Consider the following 20,807-nt stretch of genomic DNA (forward strand, 5'->3'; position numbering starts at 1 on the left):
CAATCCCTGGCTGATTAGCACAGTTGGCGCACATGTTAACTCCCTGCCGCACTTTTAGCTCAATCCCAAAGATTCAATGAATACATTTTTATTTAAGTGCTCAATCACTTTCTTGCTGAGAGGACAGATTCCTTTGAAGTGGGAAACCCAAACTAAACAAACATATCCACAAGATCCAAGTCTCAAAATAGAAGCCATTGGGTTGCTAGATTAACTTATTCTGAATGCAATTTTCTTAAGTGAATCTAATGCTTACGAAGGGCCGGAGTGACAGGGACACTAATCCCCAACTGCCCGGGCAGGAGCAGCACGCCAAGCAGCTGCGCCGCCTTCCCCGCCGCGTCCTGCAAGAAGGGACCAAACCCGACGGCCAGATGAGAACACTCTTCACGCCAAACATGCCTTAGGGCCAAAAGCAGCTTAGCAATAACTGCCTGCTGGCCAGGACGTGGGCAGTTTGGGGTAAATGGGAGTCATTTACGCACAGCTGGAGCATCATGGCACATGGCTCCCCTGCAGCAGTGGGGAGGACACACGCCGAGGACAACCTGCCTCCACCAGGTCGAGGACCTACAGAGCGCCCGGCTCATGGCAGCGTTTCCCTCGGACCGGCCACACGCTGGATCGGTGTCCGTCCGTGCGAGAGCCACACAGGAGATCACAGCGGGCCACACGACGCACAGACCTCGGGCTGCAAAATGTTCAGTGTCTGTATTAAAGCAGACTCTTGCACGTGTGTCTTCTTCTGAGACACAAACAGTGTTTTACTACTAGCAAAAAAAGCATATGCCTCTAATGGGACTTCAGAAATATTACAGCAGCAGTGAAATGCTTTTGTGTGGGTTATTTCCTTCCCGTTATCAGGAGTTTTCCCTAACTATGAACAGAAGTTAAGCACTTGGGAGGAGCCAGACCTGCAGTACCCAGGCTTTTCGATGCCTGCAGCCACACGGCGCTGCAAGTATCTGGAAAAAGTCTTTTCCTCTTCTGATGCCTGAACCTGTGGAGCTTCAGGCTTTCTTCTTGAGCCATATCCTCCCTGGCACTCACAGCCCGTAACAAGCTATTCTTATTAACATTTTTTCTGGACTGGGATTAAGTTGGAGAAGAGGTGGCACAGCATCAAAACAACAAGAATGACATTTTGCTTTTAAACCACCTTAAAATGAAAGTGGCAGCTCCACCTTTTACAGTTTATATTGAATTAGCTCCTAGATATATAGGAAAAAGGAGATTTAGGACATAAGCATACACACATCTTGATATACAAAAGCTCCAACTTTGATGATTTGTAATGGGTGGGGTTTTTGATTACACCTCCGTTTTGATTACGCCTCTGGACTGAGACGTCAGGAGAACATTTTCTTTCCCCCTTGCCCATTCACAATTAGATAGATTTACTAATTGCATCACCCTGACAAGGAGAAGGCAGCAAAAGCAGAAAGGCTGTTTTCTTCACCAGCATGTGCCCAAAGACCACGCTCATGATGGGCATACATACATAAGACTCAGCCTGGATCATGCCATCTTATCACGAGCAACCAGATCAAGCTTCGGGCAAAAGCCAACCTAGAGGCACTGCAGTAACTTCTTCTGCCCCCTTTTCCAAACAGAGAATTCATTTCACTAAGGGGAAGAAAGAAAGCACCACCCAAACTCAGCCCACGACCATTCATGGCTTGGATTTGTGTTTCAAAGAGACCTGGCTCGTATCTGAGACTGATCAGCTGTGACGCTTGAGTCAGAGCAGCTGACAGACGTGTTTGCAGCAGTGAGGTCCCTCCATTAGCGCTGAGCAGATTCCTCTTCTCCCTGGTGCTGGCATTTGGTGCGACTCACTGAGCCCCTCAGCAAATAGTGCCAAAATTCCTCCCCGTGCAAACCCGAATAAACCCCGGCAAGTTCTGCTTCCACAGACTCAGGAAGATTTGTGCTCCTCCGCACCTGATTTCGAAGTTACTTAAGGAGCTAATCGGCATCATTCAACTTCATTGCGATGTGCGCCACGCAGGGTGAAGCGGCAGAGCCTCAGTGCTGGGTGAGCAGCTCTGGCTTGTCGAGCCCCTCGGCTGCCCGTGCAACCCATTTCCTCAGGCATGGGTCTGGGGTTGCAAGGGGAAGAAAGAGACATGTGACAGGACCACAGCTGCCTACAGCCCTCAGAGCGTCCTGTGCCGACGCCAACTCAGGAATTAGCGCAAAGCTTTCTGACGGGTGATACAGGAGCAGGAGCTGAGCCCAAACATCTGTGCTACAAAGCCCATTTCATATTGGGCCAGGGAGTTTTCAGCTGACCACGGCTCCCAGCGAGTGCCTACAATTGCACATTCAGCAGAAGCTGACTCTCAGGAAAAGACAATATTATGAAAAATCAGGTTCATGTCCTTCTGCAGCTGGATATGCTAGCTTTAACACTCCCATACATTCCCCTCGGGGTCCCAAAAATTCCCCACAGGCAAGTGAACGAGCCTGCTTTCACAGGGACAGCAAGATGCAGCTAGGCAAATAAACCCCTCTTACTGAGGCTTTGTAGCCACTCATTCTTGCTATTTCTACCCTCATCCTTCCTCCTGTCCATATTATCCGCACAATTTTTTCCTGGGATGTTAGCTCTTCAAGACAGGAGCTATCTCCACAGCCCTTGCCATGCAGAAGCACACAAGGAATATCTAAAAATTGGGCAGGGTAGGGGAGTCCTGTGTATAAATGCTGCTCCTTGTGTTCAAACTCTCTTAGCAGAATTCCTCATCATTTTCAAATGGCTACGCTGTGTTTTGCAAGTCTCTGGAAGGTGTTTATAGATTGTATCCTCCAACCTATTTAACACCTCCAGCTGCTACAAAGAGACAGTTTAGCCACCAAGAAATAAACCCAGACCCCAAGAACAGATAAGAACAGACAAAAGGGAGGTTGCAGAAATCCTCTATCTTCCCACAGAAAGTTTAATTCATTGGGAAAGAGGGAGGAAAAAAGACAAAATTATTTTCTGGATGAATTTAAGACACAGAGAAATGATTCTTCTTCAGTCACCTCCTTTGTCCCCACGTTCCCATCGCACAGACGAGAAAGGTTTGCTACCCCCAAAACTAGTCCTCTTAACGAAAAAGTAAGAAAAAACCCACACATGTTAGAAAACAAGCAGCTGTCTCCATCTCCCATCTTCAGTACCCCCATGATGCTGAGAAACCACTAAAAGATATCTCGAGCACACAGGATGCACATTCACCAGGTGTTACTGCGGTTTTAGTACCATCATGTGCCACATCTCCTGCAGCCACCCAAACCAACTGCTTTGCTTTTTCACTTACCCAACTATCTGATAACAATACGTACTGCGGCACAAGGGTTGTACCTGAACTTGCAATTAACACTCTCCTGCTCCTACAAATCCAACTTGTAAAAGGCAAATCAGTTGCCAGTAAAATAAAAAAATTAAAAAATAAAAAACCAAAAAAATTAAAAAAAGAGGAAGACAAGAGAAGATGAGACCACTCTAACAATAGAACATTTAGGAAAATTTGAAATCCTCCTTATACACCCTCTCCCCTCCAAAAGCTGCACTGAAATTACACTACAGTTTTCCTCTTTTAAGGCTTATTAGACACATTGTGTCTGACTACAGATTTGTACTTTTAATTTTACAGAGCAAGAATGTAAAGCGTTTGCCTTTTTTTTAAAAAAGGCATTTTTTTTCCTACATACGTTGGTGAAAGTAACTTTTTTCCCATTCCAAGAAAGCTTTGCTCTCTCTGTGCTGGCGTAGCGAGCCGAGGCCACCTCCGTCAGAGATGGTCCCCATCCTGGGTCTGGCCGCCTTTCCCCAGGGGTGCATCCCCTGGGCAGTTTGCAGGCAGACGAGTCCTTCCAAGGGTTTGTGCCCAGCGGAAAAAAGATTCAGTGCCCCAGGGCGGCTTTTTAATCCTGCCTAACACCTCCAGGCAACAGATGCATCAACAAGAAGCGGCTTTGTCATGCAAATGGCAGGGCGCAGGTACACACTGCAGGGCTGCTCCACGCTCAAATGGCTGGGGACTAACACCCCAGGGGAGACCTCCACCTCCAGAGCTTGCTGATCTCGGCTGCTCCTTGCCCCCCTGCCCCAGCACATCCCCCCAAAAAGGGGAGCAAGAGCAAACCTGCGGGGAGGCGGTTGGGACCCCGCAAAGGTGAACAGGCAGCAGTGCGCGGCGCTGGAGCTGTGGTTAGCCATGAAGCGAGCAAGTGTGTCATCTCCTGGATGCAGCGTTTTGATCTCGCGCACATTAAAACCCAGCTGTCAGCTAGGAGACCAACAAAGATTATAGTTCAATTAAACAAAAAAATTATTTAATAACTCAAGCGTGTAGCCTTGTGGTTAAACTGAAAGAACTCCAGGCTTATGTCAACACTGCAGCCCTGCAACAGCACTATTTTATTGAAAAAGTGGTGCTGCTCTAACATGCAAGAGCAACAGTGAACTAAATTAGCCCCTCAGATGTTCAGCCTGCAGCTTTACAATCAGAAAGCAGATGTGTTTCCCCCCTCCTCCCCTCCAACGTACCCATGTAAGATGGTTCCTCAAGTACCTGAGCAGACAGCCTCCGCAAGAAGCTGATATTCTGGGGGCACTGATGCCAGATCAGTAAAGAGCGTCAGCCCCACAGCACGCATACACGTAGAAAATCCTCAGTGAATAATTAAACCCGATTTTGTTGTTCAAAGCCTTGCACCAGCACTAGGGACTTTCTTAGGAAGGTAACGTGGGAAAAGAGGGGGTAAAAAAAGGTCTGAAGTTTCCCAGTCCTCAAAGGGGCAGGTTTGAGTGTCGGTGCCTTCTCGAGAAGCTGCATCCTTTTCCCCACCACACATCCAAACTGAAGTTTTCTGTAGAGCTGCATTTACAACAACAAATATCAACAGACCGTGGTCATCATGCTTCACCCTAAATGGCTGCAGGCCTCTGAACTGTAATTTACACACAAACAAGGTCCTTTTTAAAAACAGAGCTATAGAAAGCAATATATTGCATGAGTTTTTGCGTCTTTCAAACACAAACGGCGACATACAAAAAGGGCAGATCCGTATGTTTCCCCAGTGTCAAACCGCTCTGTCATTCCGAATCCGGACATCCACTAATTTAACATGCTTTGCTACTGTCAAATTACCAGTACGGATTAGGCCCCCTCTTTTTTGTTTTTCAAGTCAAAAGCCACAACCCTGGAGAAAAATCAAGAACGTCGGAGAGCAAAATAATGCCAGTTGTTTGACAGAGACCGCCAAGTAAAAATCTAAGAGCCAGTAAGACGGAAAACTGCTTTATCACAGGGAAATAACAGCATCCAACTTCTCATATCACAGGACACACAACTGCAGTGGCATTTTTTCAGCAGGATGCCTACAAGAAAATTTGTTTCCTGCTCCACTCCGGTTCTACTAATATAATTTCCACAGCTCATTTTAACATTGTCTCCCAATTGCTCTATACATATACCAAGAGGTTTATAAAAATAAATGGGAATTGACTATCCAAAATTAAAAGTATATTGAAATCCATCAAATGTGCATCTACACCAATGGAAACTGAGAGACCAACCTGGAAGAATCAGTGCCCGCCACAACGTAAAGGAAACCTGTAACTATTGCATCACAGTTGATATTAATTCCTAAATGACCATTTCACAACTTGTGTCTGAAGATACAGAGTATGTTTCAAAGCAATACTGCCAGACACATAAAGCCTTCACGCAGAGCAACTGATGGCAGAAATAAATATCAATCAGCAAAGAGCAATGCCATATATGAAGGCAAAAAAAAAAAGAATCAGATCTTTTCATCTTACAGACAAGCAACTTTAGCAGCTCTGCTTCCAGCCCTCGATTTTCCTCAACAAACGAAGAGTTAAACCCAGAAAATTCACATCTGTCCCAGTCACTACAAAGACGGCATTTACATCATTCCGCCATACATTATCCTGCAGTCGTAAACCAGGGCTCCCCCCCCTCCCAAAGCTCCCTGCCCTGTTCAAAGGACGTCAGACACCACAGACGTTAATCTCGGCTTTTCCACCGCAATCGCGACCAACACCTCTAAGAGCTCTCAAACTCCACTGGACAGAGGCTCCGAACAGCAGAAGCGCAACCTTCACCGTAACTGAAGCTACCCAAAAAGCCCCGGCGTGAGCACGCACTGCAGACCGAACAGGAGGAAACCCAGCTCGCCAAAACCGGTCTTCGGAAGAGATAACTCACTGTTCTGGGGATGGGTGGCGACAGAGATCCATTAGGCATGTATGGGTCGTTATTCATATTTGGCATCATGATATACCCAGAATAACCAGAGTATGATGGTCCCTTGCTGTATAAGCCACTGTCTGGATGCTTTCCTATGGAAGAGGAAACAATGATTACATTATTCCCCACATACGCATTTCTTGTAAGTTAGAGCACTTAAACAGGTACTGTGCATTCATAAAAATGTTCTGCATGCAAACGTTTCCTTACTCATGAAAATTACTTCTGACAGAAAGTGGTCCGCAGCAATTTGTAATAACATTTTTTTAAGAAGAGTTAATTCTTAAAGGAGCAAGTACTCTCAGTGAGGAGTTTATGCTTAAAATACAGAATAGCCTCAGAGTAACCAATTTATTTTGCTAGTCCCTGTTCAAATGAAGGCAGAAACATCAGCAATGACATCACATTTCTCAAGTAGCAGTTTTCCCCCATTTTATACATCCCTCTAGGATTTGTGGATTCAGAAGTATTGCCAGCATGGGTTTCCAACATCATTGTTAGGAAAGGGAGGAACAGGGCAGTGATAACTGCCCAACATCATTTCCTTCTCTCGCTGAGCCACTGTGCGCAGCAAACAATTCATTCTGGCCACGCTCACCAGGAACAATTAGAGGGCAGGGGCTGGCTTGGAAGGAGACCCTAACGATTTGGAGGGGGGGCTGTTGAACACACATGGCACTACAGTCAAGAAGGAAGCCAAGTGAGGGAGGCTATTTTGTAGGAAAATAAAGAATTTGGGTCCGGGTCCTGAAAAGGGGGGTGAACGGGTCTCCCACCTATATGACCGTTGACAATGATACTACTCGAAGGTGAGGTTTTAAGAGGATGCAAGGCTGATAAGAAAACTATACAGAGATGACCTCCTCCCCCTCACTGCCAAAATGCTACGAGCATGGACATTATTGCTTTTAGGCTGTTTAATGACCAATTTGGAGAAAGATCGCCACAGTGTCCCGGAAAGCACCAGGACTGAGCTGTGTCTGTCTTTATATGGAATTTATGATCTGGTTTAGTTCGTGATGATAAGCATTTCATTTTAAACATTATCTCCCATCCTTCACAGCACACATTCTTTGTACACGTGTCCAGCTTCCTAAGTGATATTCAACGAACTCTGCTATTTCCTCTGTCCTCCTCAATCAAAATTAACCAGCTGGTACATTAAAAAAAGCAAGAGGTCTGTTCATGCTCAGATTTGGAAGAGGAGATTTAAGCGACAGACTTTGGCTATGGGGGAAAAAGCACAGAGTTTCTGAACACATACAACTCGGCTGCACTGTATGAGTGAAGAGATAGATGTGTTTAAGCTGATATCCTAAAAATAGTTATTTCTTCAGCGAAGATCCATTTGGCCTACTTATCAGTTTCTAAACAACTGAAATACCATTTGGTCACTCAAGATAAACGTGCTGCACATTCATCTCCTTTTTAAATGCGCTTTGAAAGCACCCTGGCATCCCCCTTCCCCAAAAGGTACTAAATTTATGTTTCCCAAAAGAAAGCAAGCTCCAGTTTGAGGACCGTGCGGAGGCTCACAGGGGGACTAAGAGGGACAATATTGCAAGACAGGACCGCGCGCTTCTCACCTTCCTCAGCGTGCTCTCTGCCTTTATCATGGTAGGAATCCTGCGCTTGAGTCTGCCTGGAAACCTGACCGCAGGGAATCCACCACCAGAAAAGAAGAAGAAAAAGAAGGAAAGTCATTGTATGGATGCTCATTTATTGATCACAGTGCTACAGCTTCTTGTAGAAAGAAAAAAGTTAGGGCAAGAGATAAGCATCTTTCTTTTCCCTCTTCAGTCGCTTGGAAGGCAACTGTACCAGAAACGTTTGTGTAAATGATCGTTTTATGACAATGTTAATAAATATGAGGCTTTGTGAAGCATTTCTGGCAGAAGTGTCCTACATTTGATGAAAGGGGCTTATTTCTGGAAAATATTTGGAGCTTCAGCGGTCAAAACACTCTTGGTAAAAAGATACCAAAAATAATAATGAAAATCAGGTTGCCCTCATTACCAGATCTTTAGGAAAAAAAAGAAAAAACAACCAAAAAAAGGAAAGAAAAGAAAAAAGAAAAAAAAAAAGCAGGTTCCCCGCTCGCCCTGAAGCTATTTTAGCGTCGGGAATTTCTTCCCAAACAGTTTTATGCAAATCCCTTAAAGAGTTTACGGCTAATGCTCCGACTCCGCTGATTTTACCGAGGAAATTTCATGGCTGCTTGAGGTCTAACACCACCGCATCGTCGGGGGACTCGCGGGAACTTTCTCGTCCCGGGCCGAAGCACGGAGGGGGCCGCCCCCCCCCAGCCCATCCCCAGGCGCGGAGCCCGCCCGGCTCTGCCCGCCGCCCCTCTGGAAACGGAATTTGGGGTGGGACGATTTTTTTTTTAGGGGAAATTCGGAAACTAGGGGTTTCCCCGGTGCCCCGCCGAAGCTCCCTCCCTCCCTCCCTCCCTCCCGGCGGCGGCGGCGTCCGGAGCCCGCCGGCATCCCGCGCCCGCTCCGCTCCGCGCTGCCCCGCGGAGCCCCCGCGGCCGCGCACCTCGTGCCCGTTGGCGCCGGGGGCGATCTCGGACTCGTTGACGAGGGAGGACTTGATGTCGGCCAGGTCGCCCTCCTCCTCGGGGTGGCTGATCTCGGCGAAGATCTTCTCCTTCTGGGGGTCCCCCTCGTCCTTGAAGGGGATCATCTCGTCGGTGGCGCAGAGCTCCGGGTCCCCCCCGCCGCCCCCGGCCCCCGGCAGCTGCGGCATCCTCACGGCAGCGCGGCGTCTGCTGCGGCCGCCGGCCCGCCGCGGGAAGGGGAGCGGGAGCAGGAGGAGCAGCGGGGGGAGGAGGAGGAGGAGGAGGAGGGAGGAGGAGAGAGGAGGAGGAGGAGGAGAGAAGGAAAAATCCCGTCAAGTCCTCGGAGTTGCTCTCGGCAGCTGGAGACCCCCGCCCGCCCGCCCCCTCGGGGCCGAGATACCCCCGCTCCCGCACGGCACCGGCCCCGCGGGGAGCCTCGCCCCGCCGCGCCGCACGGCCGGAGTAAGTCGAAATACACCCGCTTGTGTCCCGCCCGCCCCCAGGGACCGCCCCCCAGGAGCCCCGTCCCTCCCCATCCACCCCCCCGAAGCCCGGGCTCACCCTGGGGGTGAGGGGACGCGGAGGGGAGCGGAGCCCGCCCGAGTTTCTCCTCCGAGTGAAGTTGCCGCCACCCGGGCGGGCCCGAGTCAAAATAGCTGGGGGGGGGGCAGGCAGGGGGAGGGGGCGCCCGGGGGACGGGGACGGCGCTGCCCGCGGCGTGCACCCACCGGGCCTTTGTCCGCCGCTTCGCCCGCGGCTGCGGGCACGGCTGGGCTCGGCTCGGCGGCACCGCGGGGGGGCGAGGAAGAAACAGCCCCGGGAGGGAGGGAGGGAGGGATGGAGCGGGCGGGGAGGCGCCCCCCGCCCCCCCCCCCCGCTTCCCTCCGCGCCCGCGGGCAAGGAAAAAAGTTGCCGCCGCGGCGCCTCCGCGCCCCCAGCCGCCTCCGCGCTCAGCGCCCGGCGCGGGGCCGCCTGCCGCAGCCGGCGGGCGCGGCGCCCCACGGGGGGCGGCGGTGGGGCGCGGGGCGGCGGCGGCGCAACTTCAGCATCGCGCCCGCCCTCCCTCCGCCGTCGGGGCGGGGCGGGGCGGGGGCGGCGGAGATGAAAGGAGCCGCCGCCGTGACTGACGCCGCGGCCGGGGCGGGGGCGGGGAGGGGGCCGGGGCCGGGGCCGGCGGCTCGGGGGGGAGCGGGTGCGGGGCTGCCCCCGGGCAAACTTTGCTCAGGCTGCGCCGAGCAGCCTCCGTCTGTGTGCGTGTGTCCGTCTGTCTGTCCGTGTCGTGTGTCCACATGCACGTGTCTGCGTGTGTGTGTGCGCGCGCGCGTGTCGCACCGGGGGGGGTGCGCCGCGGCACTGCCGCTCCTCTCCCTCCCCAGCCAGGAGCCCGCCGAGGGGGGCGCAGGCACTCGCCGCATCCCCAGGCAGACAGACCTGCGTTTTTAGGGCTGCTTTGTTGAGACTTTCCCTTGGGGGGGGGGGGGGGGGGGGCAGCTACGGCCACATGGCGCTGCTCGGGGAAGGGGAGCGGGGGAGCGTGCGAGGATTTGCCCGGCCGCTGCCCGCGCCCGCTTCGGACGAAGGGCAGAATTAACACACCGCCATTAAATCCGGCAAGTGCCCGGCAGGAATGCGTAGTAGCCCCCGAGCGACAGGGAGAAAACCGGCCGGGGTGAGCTGGCCCCGGTTTCGGACCGCTAAATGGAGCCAGAGCAGTGACAGAGACTCACCCCTCGCCCCGTCCCATTCCTTTAGCAGCGGGCTGCCCCGTTAGCTCCCGGGTGACACGGCATCGCCCCGGTGTGCAGGGTACAAGTACATTTTTAAAAAAATCATCCAAACAAAAGCAGGCGCTGGGTTTGGGAAACGTCAGGATCCGCAACTTCTTTTATTTTGCGAAGGCGATGCGCGCACATTTTGCAGGAAACAACTTCCCCTGATTTTGGCATCGGAAAAGTGCGGTTTGTGCTTTGCACGTGCCCCGCGAGGTTGCTAAACCTTCAAGCGCCGGGAGACGGAGAAACGGGGACATGTGGATGCTCAATCCGTTTTCAGCAGATGCCGGTCTCGGCGCGGCGTGAGGAGCGGCCGGCGCGGCGGCACTGCTGGCTGGGACACGGCCGGGCTGAGCCCGGCTGCCCACGCCGCCGCTCGTGTTTCTGCATCGTTGCCCACGAACGAGTAATTAAAATCCAGCTGAGACATGAGACCCGCCAAACCCCGAGAAAGGGAGCAGGTAGTGGGAAACGGGGGATGGACTTGTCAAGTCGAACAAGTGCGTAAAATCAATAATCGAGAAAGAAAGAAATTAGAAATGTAAACCCTGGGAAAAGGCTTAATTGTGGAACGCTCCCCGGATGCAGGGAAACCCCCTCTCTCCCGAAGGCGGCTGGAGAGAGGCGATTGGGAAGCGGGTGTTTGGAAAACGGCGACTCGGGGCTGGTTTGTGCGCGGAGAAGCCGCCGCATCCCTCCCGCCCCTCTTCCCTTTCCCGGCGCTCGGCGGGCACCGGGCACCCGGGCCGGGGGAAGGTGCCCCGGGCCGGTCCCTTTCGGAAAGAAACCCCTACGGCCAGCGCCCGAGCGTTGCAGCCCGCTCCCCGCGACGGGGCGGCCCGGCCCGGGAGCAGGCAGGGGTCCCCGCCGGAGGAGCCAGCAGCGCGGCCGCCCGTCTGTTTCATTACCGGGTCCCTCTGGAAAAGCAGCCTCCCCCCGCCCCTCCGCCGTCCCGGGGTCTCCCCCTTCATGTGGGCTGGAGTTTTTCCCGGATCAGTTTTTCGGTGGAAGGATTTTGAAGGCAGAAAAGGGCCGGGGTGGGGGCGGCGGGGCGGGGGGGGGGAGGTGGAGACCGTAATGATTTATGACAAGAGGATAAACGCAGGAAACCTCAACTCCAACGCCAGATTTGACTGGAGACAACACAAAGCTGTCTCTTTACTCGCAGTTCGTGGGGCTGGGGGGGGTTGGGCACGGCCGAGGGGGGGCAAGGCCCGGGGTAGGGGGGGCGCCCCGCCGTGCCCCCGCCCGCGCCCGGCAGGACACCGCCGCCCTCCCCGCGCCGCCGGGAGCGCGCCCGCCGCCGTGCCCGCTGCCTGCCGGCACCCGGCTCCGCACCGGCTGCCGCTCCGTTTAGTACTTTAACAGGGTTTAATTTTTGCGTTTTAGGTGGTTTTTTTTTCTTTTCATTTTAGCGCGGTTTTGTATTTTCGCTTTTTTTTTTTTTTTTTTCCATTTTGGACGTTTTTGCACTTTAGCTTTTTTTGGTCGTTTGAGCGGGTTTTGGCGTTTTAGAGGGGTTTTTCTTTTTTTTTTTTTTCTTTTCTGTCTTTTTTTGCATTTCAGCGTCGAGGGGGACCGCACTTCGAGCACTCCCCGACGGCCAACCCGGCTCGCCCGTCCCCGGGGGGCGGCGAACAGGGAGGGGAAACCCGCCGTCGGCCCCGGGGCGGGCCGAGCACCAGCGGTCGGGGCAGCGGGACGACCCCCGCAGAGTTTCAGGGGGGCTGACCGGGGAGAGGGGGGAACCGGGGTCCCAAGGACGACCCCCCCGGGGGCAATAAGCGGGGCGGGGAGGGGGGGGGGGGGGACGGGACACCCTCGCGTGCGAAGCGCCGTCCGCCGCCGGCGCCCCCTATATAGGGGAGGGCGGGAGCGGGGCGGGGTGGCGGCGCCTTTGATGTCCCGCCGGCGGCCCCTTTCATCCCTCCCCGGCCCCCCCCCGGGCCCTTTGTGTGACTAAATTTGGCAGGAGCATGGAGGCGCGCCAGGGCGCCCACGTGTGCGCCGAGCTCCCAGCTGAGCGGGCAAGGGTTTTCTTCCGGGTAAGGAGACAGCGGGGGAGATCAAAGAGTTTGGGGAGCTGGAGCCGAAATGTGCAGTGGAAATAAAATAAAATAAAAAAAAATACAAAAAGAAAAAAAAAAATCCTCCGGCCTGGACGCATGCCAGCCCGGAGGCACGGGGGAGAGGGGGGAGCGCTGCGCACATGGCGGGGAGGGACCGGCGGGAAGGAGCTGGTTTTCTCCGGGAGGGAAAAAAAATAAAAATAAAATACATTCTTGCAAAGGGGGTTGCAGTTATTTTCTGAGAAGAAGAAGAAGGGAAAAAAAACCAACCAAAACCCCAACCCTTTTGTTTAAAACCACCGGGCTGTGGAGCCAAGCGGGCTCCGCCTGGAAGTGCCGCCCGACGGCGCGTCCCTGCGCCCGGCCGGGCCGGGGCTGCGCGGCCCCGGAGGAGAAATTCCTTTATATTGGTCGACAAACGAGCAAACAGCGGCAAAAAGCCCCCCTCTCCCCCCCCTCCCCGAGAGGCCAGTGCCAGTTTGGAGGGAGTCTTTCTAGGCAAACCCTCCGCGGGTTTTTCTCCCCCGGGGGGGAAATGTCGAGGGTGGCCCCCCGAGGGGTGGGTGCGCTGGGGGGCGGGTGCCCTTCGCGGCAACCCACGCTGTGCCCTGCGGATCCCCGATGGGACAGCCGTGCACCCCGCTGCTGAGGTGCAGCACGACTTTTGTATAAGCTGTGGGGTGCATGGGTGGCAGAGCTGGGGTGTGGGAGGGGAGCCCCGGGGGGCCCCACCACCGCCCTGCACACCCTGCCCGCCCCGAGCTCGCGGGGACGGCCACCCACCTCTGGACTCCCACTGCTCCCTCAGGACTGCAAAGCACAAAAAAGGATGTCGGATTTCAGAATCTCCCAAATCAAGCTTTTACAGTGCCTTTTCAAGGCAATGTGATGGAATTATGCGTGTTCCCTGGGTCTGCATTTGCCACCCAAATTAGATAACATCCGTGATTTACGTGCAAGTTGAATATATAGGCTGAATTCCCAAATTCCTTCTGAAGCAAATAAATCCCGCTCCGTCAGGACGTGGGGTGAGCAGGGCCCGAGCAGGGATGTGACAATTAGCCCTGGGCTCTGCAGTGTTAACGCTGCAGTCTCCCGCACGCGCCGCTGCTGCGCGGCACAGCCAGGGAGCCAGCCCCGGGCTGCCTCAGGGTGCCTGAATGCATTTAGAAATACGACCTGTTCCTTGCCTCTAAAACAAGGATAATACTTCTAAGCCTCTTTTTCACCCTGTGAGAATAAATGCGATGTTGTATGTAAGAGGCTCGCTGGTCCTCTGACGAATGCCGTAGGAAAAGCTGTAAATAACAGATCTGGGTGGTTTTTGGGCAAAAACCAAAGCGCCCTCACTCTTGTGTTGTACCAGGCAGACGGTCCCTTTGGCAGTGCAGTCCCTTTTCAGTGCTTTGACTAACACAGGGTCCAGATAGCTGGTATGGCCTTGGATTTGGGCCCAGGTTTGGGTTGCAGACACTGTGGCCTACAGCCCCATGACCCACATCCAGCTGCTCATCGCTGTGGGTCGCCTGCTGTGGTCTCCAGATGCTGCTGGGGCTGTGGGGTCCCGGATGATGAAGCAGTGATGCCTGTCCCTGGCAGCCTTGGGGGGGCTTAGGCAGAAGTGGTGTGGGAAGGCTTTCTCACCGCCCGCATCATCATTTCCCTCATGGTGGCTAAAAGGGCTTCTTTCTGACAGTCTGTGGTTGGGCAAAGTCAAGAGGATGCTGCCGAGTGAAGGGAACAGTTCCGTATTTGCCGCAGATTTGTGCTTTGAATGGAGGAAAAAACAAAAAGGGAATAATGTGTGCTGGTTTTGAAAACTCAGTTATTATGAGTCTTTATGAAATGCGGACTCATTTTTTAAAATTATAACAAAGGGCATCCTGGCTATGTTTCTAGCAGCTATATCAAAGAGTAACTGCACTTCTCATTTAAAGCTACTTTGAAAGAGATCACATGTAATAGGTATTAGGATATTAAAAGTGTATATGTGCTTTTTGCTTTTTAATTTACACATCCAGCTTTCCAGTTCTGGGATGCCATTAATGTTCTTAGCCCAGAATTACTCTATTTAAAGAGCTAGGTTTTCTTAGCCCTTGCGACAACATGGGCTTTATGAGATTTGAGTGGGCAAATCTCACCAGTGCATTTTTATTGTAAGAGCTTTTGTTTAGAGGAAGGCATTGGTGGCTCAGATCTCACGAATATGTTAAGTTATCTTATTTTGAGATTAAAATAGTTAGCAGTTCAGGGGCTGCTTTCTTCTTCGTTCTTTAGGCGCAAGATAAAATACAGGGGAAGTGGCATGGTTTATTCAAATAAATGGTGACACGAAGTAGGTTGCGAACTAACCCTCACATTGAGCAGTGCCATTGCAGGATTATTTCTGATGACTTATCAGATCAGATAATCCGCAGCGTGTGGATAAACAGGGAGGCAGCACTCAGAGTCAGAACCAAACCCAGAAAGCCATGCACCGGAGAATGCAAAATGTGAGGTTAATGTTGTATTAAAGGTAAGACCTGAAAAGAGCACAGCAACGTGCTGCCCCCCAGCAGGGATTTTTAGGCTGGGATTTTTGAAAGGATCGAAGAGATGTTCAAAGGGAGTAGAGTACTACATCCCCGAGGGGGCCTTTGAAAATCCAAACTTTAGTAGTTTTGTTGGACGCTACATTTATGAGAGATTCTGGCTGAAGAAGTGTGTTTTAATTGCAGCGTAGCAGTTTTGCCCGTTTACATCATCATTTCCTACTTTCCTCCTACTTTCTTGGAGGGAGAAGTTCTGCTCCTGAATAAATAAATGTTATACATGGCCCAGAATGGATGAGATTTTCTCCATCCCTGGAGCCAGGATGCCGCACCCAGGGGCAGTGGCCGTGGGCAGGTTTTCAAAGGCCCCTCCGACCGAGTCCTGCTTCTGTTCCTCTAGCTTTGCACTCAGAAGTGCCAGTGCGTGTCTCACACTGCAACGTCTTGGATGCACCAGGGAAAGGCACCAAGGGGCCTTTGCCAGGGGTTTTGTGCACGCGTCATTGGAAGCCTTACGCTGAAAATGTTTATTTCTATTGGTACTTGCTTGTACAGTGCAAAATTAGTATCTGTATCTCCAGAAGTATGTGAGGTGCTTTGTGGAGAATTCAACCTTCTACAAAAGCCCTTGGCATGGCTATAGCTAGGCCTGTTTTGGAATTCAGCATAAACCAATTGATATATTCTGCCAAATATATAATGAACATGCAGAGCTGACTGCACCAGCGTTTCCTCCTAGCTTTTGAAATGGCGACCGTTCCCTTTCTGTGCTCCCAACGAAATCAAAGCATCTTGTAATCCCTAGCTTGTTTTTAAGTGACAGTAGTCCTCTGTGCCCTGACAAATATTGCTGGCAGAAGCCTGGTAGCTCCAGACAAGGTCCTTTGAAAGAGGTGGGAGGGGAGGGAGGGTCCGCGGGCAACTTTCCAGCCGCAGCTGTGCACTAACAGCATGGGAGTGTGGGAGGCTTCTCCCAGGTTAGTAAGACAGTTCAGCAATGTGGTGAATGTGTGCTCCCAGTGCATGACTCCTATTTACTTTTTTTTAATTCTCTGACCTCTGTCTGACCAAGTCCGTCGCCCATACGCAGCTGGACGGGGAGGGGGAACAGCAGCCAGGCTGTACCAGGGATCTCGCTGCGCTTGGAGAAATGCGCAGCACTCCCCCAGGGGAAGCGTTTGAAGCAAGTAACGAGGTGGTGAATTTTCCTTCTTGCTGAGGAAGTTATTTGGAGGTGGGTCTTATTTTAAAGTACCATCTCTTGCTTCCCAGGGAAGTAACTGCCATTAATTTGCCCGACAGAGGTATTAAACAGTAACAGCTGAACGCCAGTCAAAGGCAGTGGTGTTTGCTAGGGAAGTGCCAGAAGACAATTAGGAGTTTGCAGGAGTCTGGAGTATTGTTCAGAGCCTTGTCATCTCAGCATCACAGCTTCATGGTTTCGGGGCTGGTCAGGATCCAAAAACACGCGTCTTCATGGTGGCTGGAAGGCAGAGAGGCACGGCGTATGGGGACAGCAGTTAGGGCTCACCTTTCGACGAAGAGCAAGATCAGTCTGAGTTGCAGCTGGCCGCTTCATCTTTAGCTCCGTTCTCCTTTGCGTGGGTCTCGTGGGCTACTGTGTCCACATCCTGGGAAAATGGGCGTTTCGGCTTGTAATTCAGAAGTTCAGAAAGGCTCTCTAAGGCTGAGGGAAGTAAAGGGATGTGATCAAAAGTCCTGCAGGCGTGGCTGGGTTGTCAAAGGAGGGCGAACACCACACACAAGGAGGTTTGGGTCAAATTCTGCAGACTTCGACTCATAATTGTGCTGGAGCAGGGACCTACAGATGAGACCCTGAGCTGAAAAAGAGGGGCATGACATTAAGGACAGCATGGGGTAGAGGAGAAAACTTGAAGCAACAGTAAGTGAATGGTTGTGCTTAGCATCACAAAATTCCCCATGTGGTGCTGGCCTGAGTCTCTCGGACCACTTGCGGTTCCTGCTGAGTTCAGCCAGAGCTGTGGGTGCTCAACCCTCCTGGGAATAAGCCCTGCCTAATGAGGAGGATGGTTTCTGCCCTGCTGGAGAAGGGTAATGAAAGAGAGGGACCTGTTGAGACCGGCCAGGTGACTTGTGGAGGGTTGAAGCCAGACAGGGTCCAGATCATGGCTGTTGTTGCTCATCTGCCAGGTCGGGCCATTACGCCATGATTGATCAGCCGTCTTCTGGCTTGCATATCTCCACAGAAAGCTGTGCTTTCTCTCCCATTTCTGCCTTACCTCCTCTCCTGCTTTGTGCTGGCCAGAAGGAAGGAGTAGCTGCAACACTTGCATATCTGGGTAAACCTCCAGCAGCAGAATGGACCATCCTTGCCCACCCAGCAAAGCTTTTCAACAAAACAAGGGACTCCAGCTCATAATACTTTTCTTGCCTAAAAGACTTTAATAACTTTTACTAGTTTCAGTACCTTTTTACACAATGTGTAATTAAATTATGAAGCTCCTTCCCGTAAGATGTTATGGAGGCCGAAATGATGAGTGGATTCAGAAAAGGATTAGGCAAATTCATTTTGGCTATGAAACATGACCGGCCGGATACAACCTCTAGCTTAAAAAGTCCCTGAACCTCCAATTGCAGGCGGTCCTTCCGGACACATGAAGGTAACGCAGCAGAGGAGTGCGGAGTGGGAAACCGAAAACTGCAGAAACCAACCCAAATGTGTGCTGTGACGGAAAAGTCAGATGTCTGCAATCTGATCTAACTTAAAATGAGATTTAATATATCAATCAAGAGGATCACCTTTTTTGTCTTCAGAATTTGAATTTGCAGCATGCTGTCAGTCACTGGCCTCAAGCTATAACCAAGATTAATACCAGCTGATGTATGTATGCCTCTACTATGTTGATAATGAAATAAAACTTTCCCTGGTTTATTTGTCTGCCTTTCGAGGAATTCAGTCTTTCAGACCTCTCTCACAGCCAAGACTACTTTTTATAACGTTTATTTTTGTTTGCTGGCCATGAAGCATCTAAATAGTGTTTCATAAAAAAAAATCTGTATACGAGAAAGATCAGAAGTATTGCATGGTATTTATATTTCTTTAAAGAGGGTATCATCGGCATGCAGACAGGCTGTGGCTCGACATTATATGGTAACAAAAGATCATCCATGAAACATTCACCATAACAAAAATAATATTAGATAACTAGAAAATTATCTTTTAATGGGATTTAATTTCATTTGTGATATATTATTTTGACTTTCAGTAAACCTTTCTGTTTTCCCTTGAATGCAAGCAAACACCATGTTATGCTGAGCTCTCTTCTTTTCCTCTTACGCACCCTACATTTAGCCCTGATACGGGCGTAGGATTCACCAGATTATTTTGCATTAGAAGAGTGCTATCTTTAGCAAGAGCAATTAAAGCAAAGGGGCTGCAGGCCAAAGCGCTAGAGCTGTATAAGGATAGCAGAAGCCGTAGATTAAGCTATATATTAATTACTCGGTTCCCTACTTGGAGCTATGAACAGTGAATTCTTTAATTTTATGTTGCATTTTTAAGGTAGTTTGTGGTTCACTAAACCCAACGCATCAGGAGGTTTTGTATGTAGATATTAATATGGTGGTGCTTTAGGAACTACTATGGTGTTCTGAAAAACAGCTGAGGCAGACTCCAGAGGCAGATCCAGAGGAAGGGTGCAGAGCAGCTTTTGGGGGTGTACAGGTCCATTGCTTTATGCAAGCTCTTGCGCAGGGTTGCAATGAGCTGGTTTTATTTCATCTGCACCCCAACCTGTGCTGGTGGATTTGATGTTGTGGGTCTGAACGAAGGTCTGATTTGGGCAGGAAGGTCTCCCCACCTGCTCCCCTCCCCCAGTTTATGGAGGTGCCTGTGCAGCCTTTGCTGTGCACAGGATGCTCTCTGAATTAGCAGGTTTCTGCCCCAGGGGAGCTGCTGCTTTGGAGAAAGCTCCTATCTTTGAACTTATTTGAATTATCCTCATCTGGGGAAATGAATTATCCTTCGGCTCCTTTTCACCTCTCAGAAGCTCCCTGTCCCCTCAGTCACACTTTTGTGTCCCTTGTTAGTGCTGCACATCCTGCCTATGAACTCTCTCCGCAGCTGGGGAAGCCTGCAACATCCCCTGGGAGCTGCTGCTAATTTCAAGCCAGGCACCAGGGCAGCTGCCTCGTGCCCAATGCCCAATGCCCAGGGGGGTCCTGTTAATATTACTTTGTTCAGTTGATCTGGATCTTGTAAAACATATGTGCCTTCAAAAGTCCTGACTCTGACCTGGGAAACAGGTGGCACCTCGTAAGCCTTTTCAAAGGGAGTTCTCCTCACCTGCTGTGTAATTTAGGCCCCTGCATTAAATATAACTCGGTGTGGAACAACGCCTGTAACCATCGTGTTTGGGCCAACGTCTGCATGTCGGTTCAGCAGGGCTCTGTGTAAATGCAAGAGCCCCCGCTGGGCACCCTCAGTCCCAGGCTAAGGGCCCCTGCCTGCTGTGGCTATCATCTGTCATGCAAGCAAGGGATCCTTTGTGCCTTACTCCCGTCAAAAGTGCAAATACTCATTTGCTATGTGGTAGAGGAGGAAACGGCAGCAGCAACAGTTTTCACACTGATTCTGAAATCCATCCCTATGATAATGGAGAGATTAATATAATATAATTTAGTAAGCATGCAATAGTTAACATTTAACTTCTCTGCCCCTTTTGTTCTGCCAGGAGCCTAAATGTTGGCCATCGCTTGGGTGATGTGCAAAAAGCACCGCTGGAGATTGACCCAGGTGCTCAACTTCCTTCAAGATCACTGTGTGGCTGGAGGATCCCATAGAGAGGCGTGAGCTACCATCAGGCTCAGGAAGAAAATGCTCATGCCCCGATAGGATTGTTGGAAGTGGTTTTGAGGGAAGATGGGCCAGGCTGGTTGAGGACAGAGACTGCACGGCACAGCGGTGTGCTTGGCAGAGGTGCAGGAGAGGAGCCTGGCTGGGGGGCAGGCAATGGGGGAGCTGTGCTACCAGCTGGGCAGGGGAGAGGCGAGGAGGCAACGGCTTTCCTGCAGGTGGGAATGCTCAGGCGCAACTGGTGGCTAAACCAAGCAGTATGGAAGAAGATGGATGAAAGATGGGGGAAAAGTCCTTGAAAATGGCTCTCTGGCCATCCCAAGGCTGGAAGAGCTTGCTAGGTGTTCAGCTCTGAAAGCATAGCTTGTTAGAGGCTTACAGCAGCCCTAGGTCTGACCACAAGACGTGACATAGCCTTCGCAATTGCTCTCCAGGGAGTCTTTCCCTCCATGCTGGATCTATTGGGGGTGCAGGCTCTTTTGCCTGTGAAATTATGTGCAACAAACGGATGGTCTGAAAATTGCCCCAAGGTAACTTACTGTCTCTTGGTCTCAGTTTTATGAGACTCAGACATGAGGCCAACAAAGAAAAAGAAAACAGCATTGACCAAGACCTAGAAGTATTTAATGTCAATTGTTCCTCAGTAAAGGGGAGAAAACACGAACTCTTCATGGAAGAAGTTGAGGAGCCGATTGCCAGAGCCGCTGTGGTGCTGCTGGGCTTAGGGTCCTGTAAGAAATCGTGTGAAGGAGGCTGGTTGCTCATT

At 51.4% G+C, this 20,807-nt stretch overlaps 1 protein-coding gene across 4 annotated transcripts in view; it reads right to left on the reverse strand.

Moving 5' to 3' along the window:
* LEF1 (lymphoid enhancer binding factor 1) overlaps nt 1–9,028 on the reverse strand; it is a 71,842-nt gene extending 62,814 nt beyond the window's left edge. For all 4 annotated transcript variants that reach the window (XM_076336877.1, XM_076336875.1, XM_076336878.1 and 1 more), the window contains exons 1-3: nt 8,811–9,028; nt 7,856–7,919; nt 6,228–6,361 (exon numbers count right to left, since the gene is read on the reverse strand). In XM_076336877.1, the coding sequence (XP_076192992.1) occupies nt 6,228–6,361; nt 7,856–7,919; nt 8,811–9,020 (408 nt within the window). In that variant the 5' untranslated portion in view covers nt 9,021–9,028. The remainder of the gene's footprint in view (nt 1–6,227; nt 6,362–7,855; nt 7,920–8,810) is intronic.
* Between the last annotated feature and the right edge of the window lie 11,779 nt (nt 9,029–20,807).

The sequence above is a fragment of the Aptenodytes patagonicus genome, chromosome 4 (genome assembly GCF_965638725.1).
Source record: "Aptenodytes patagonicus chromosome 4, bAptPat1.pri.cur, whole genome shotgun sequence".
NCBI lineage: Eukaryota > Metazoa > Chordata > Aves > Sphenisciformes > Spheniscidae > Aptenodytes > Aptenodytes patagonicus.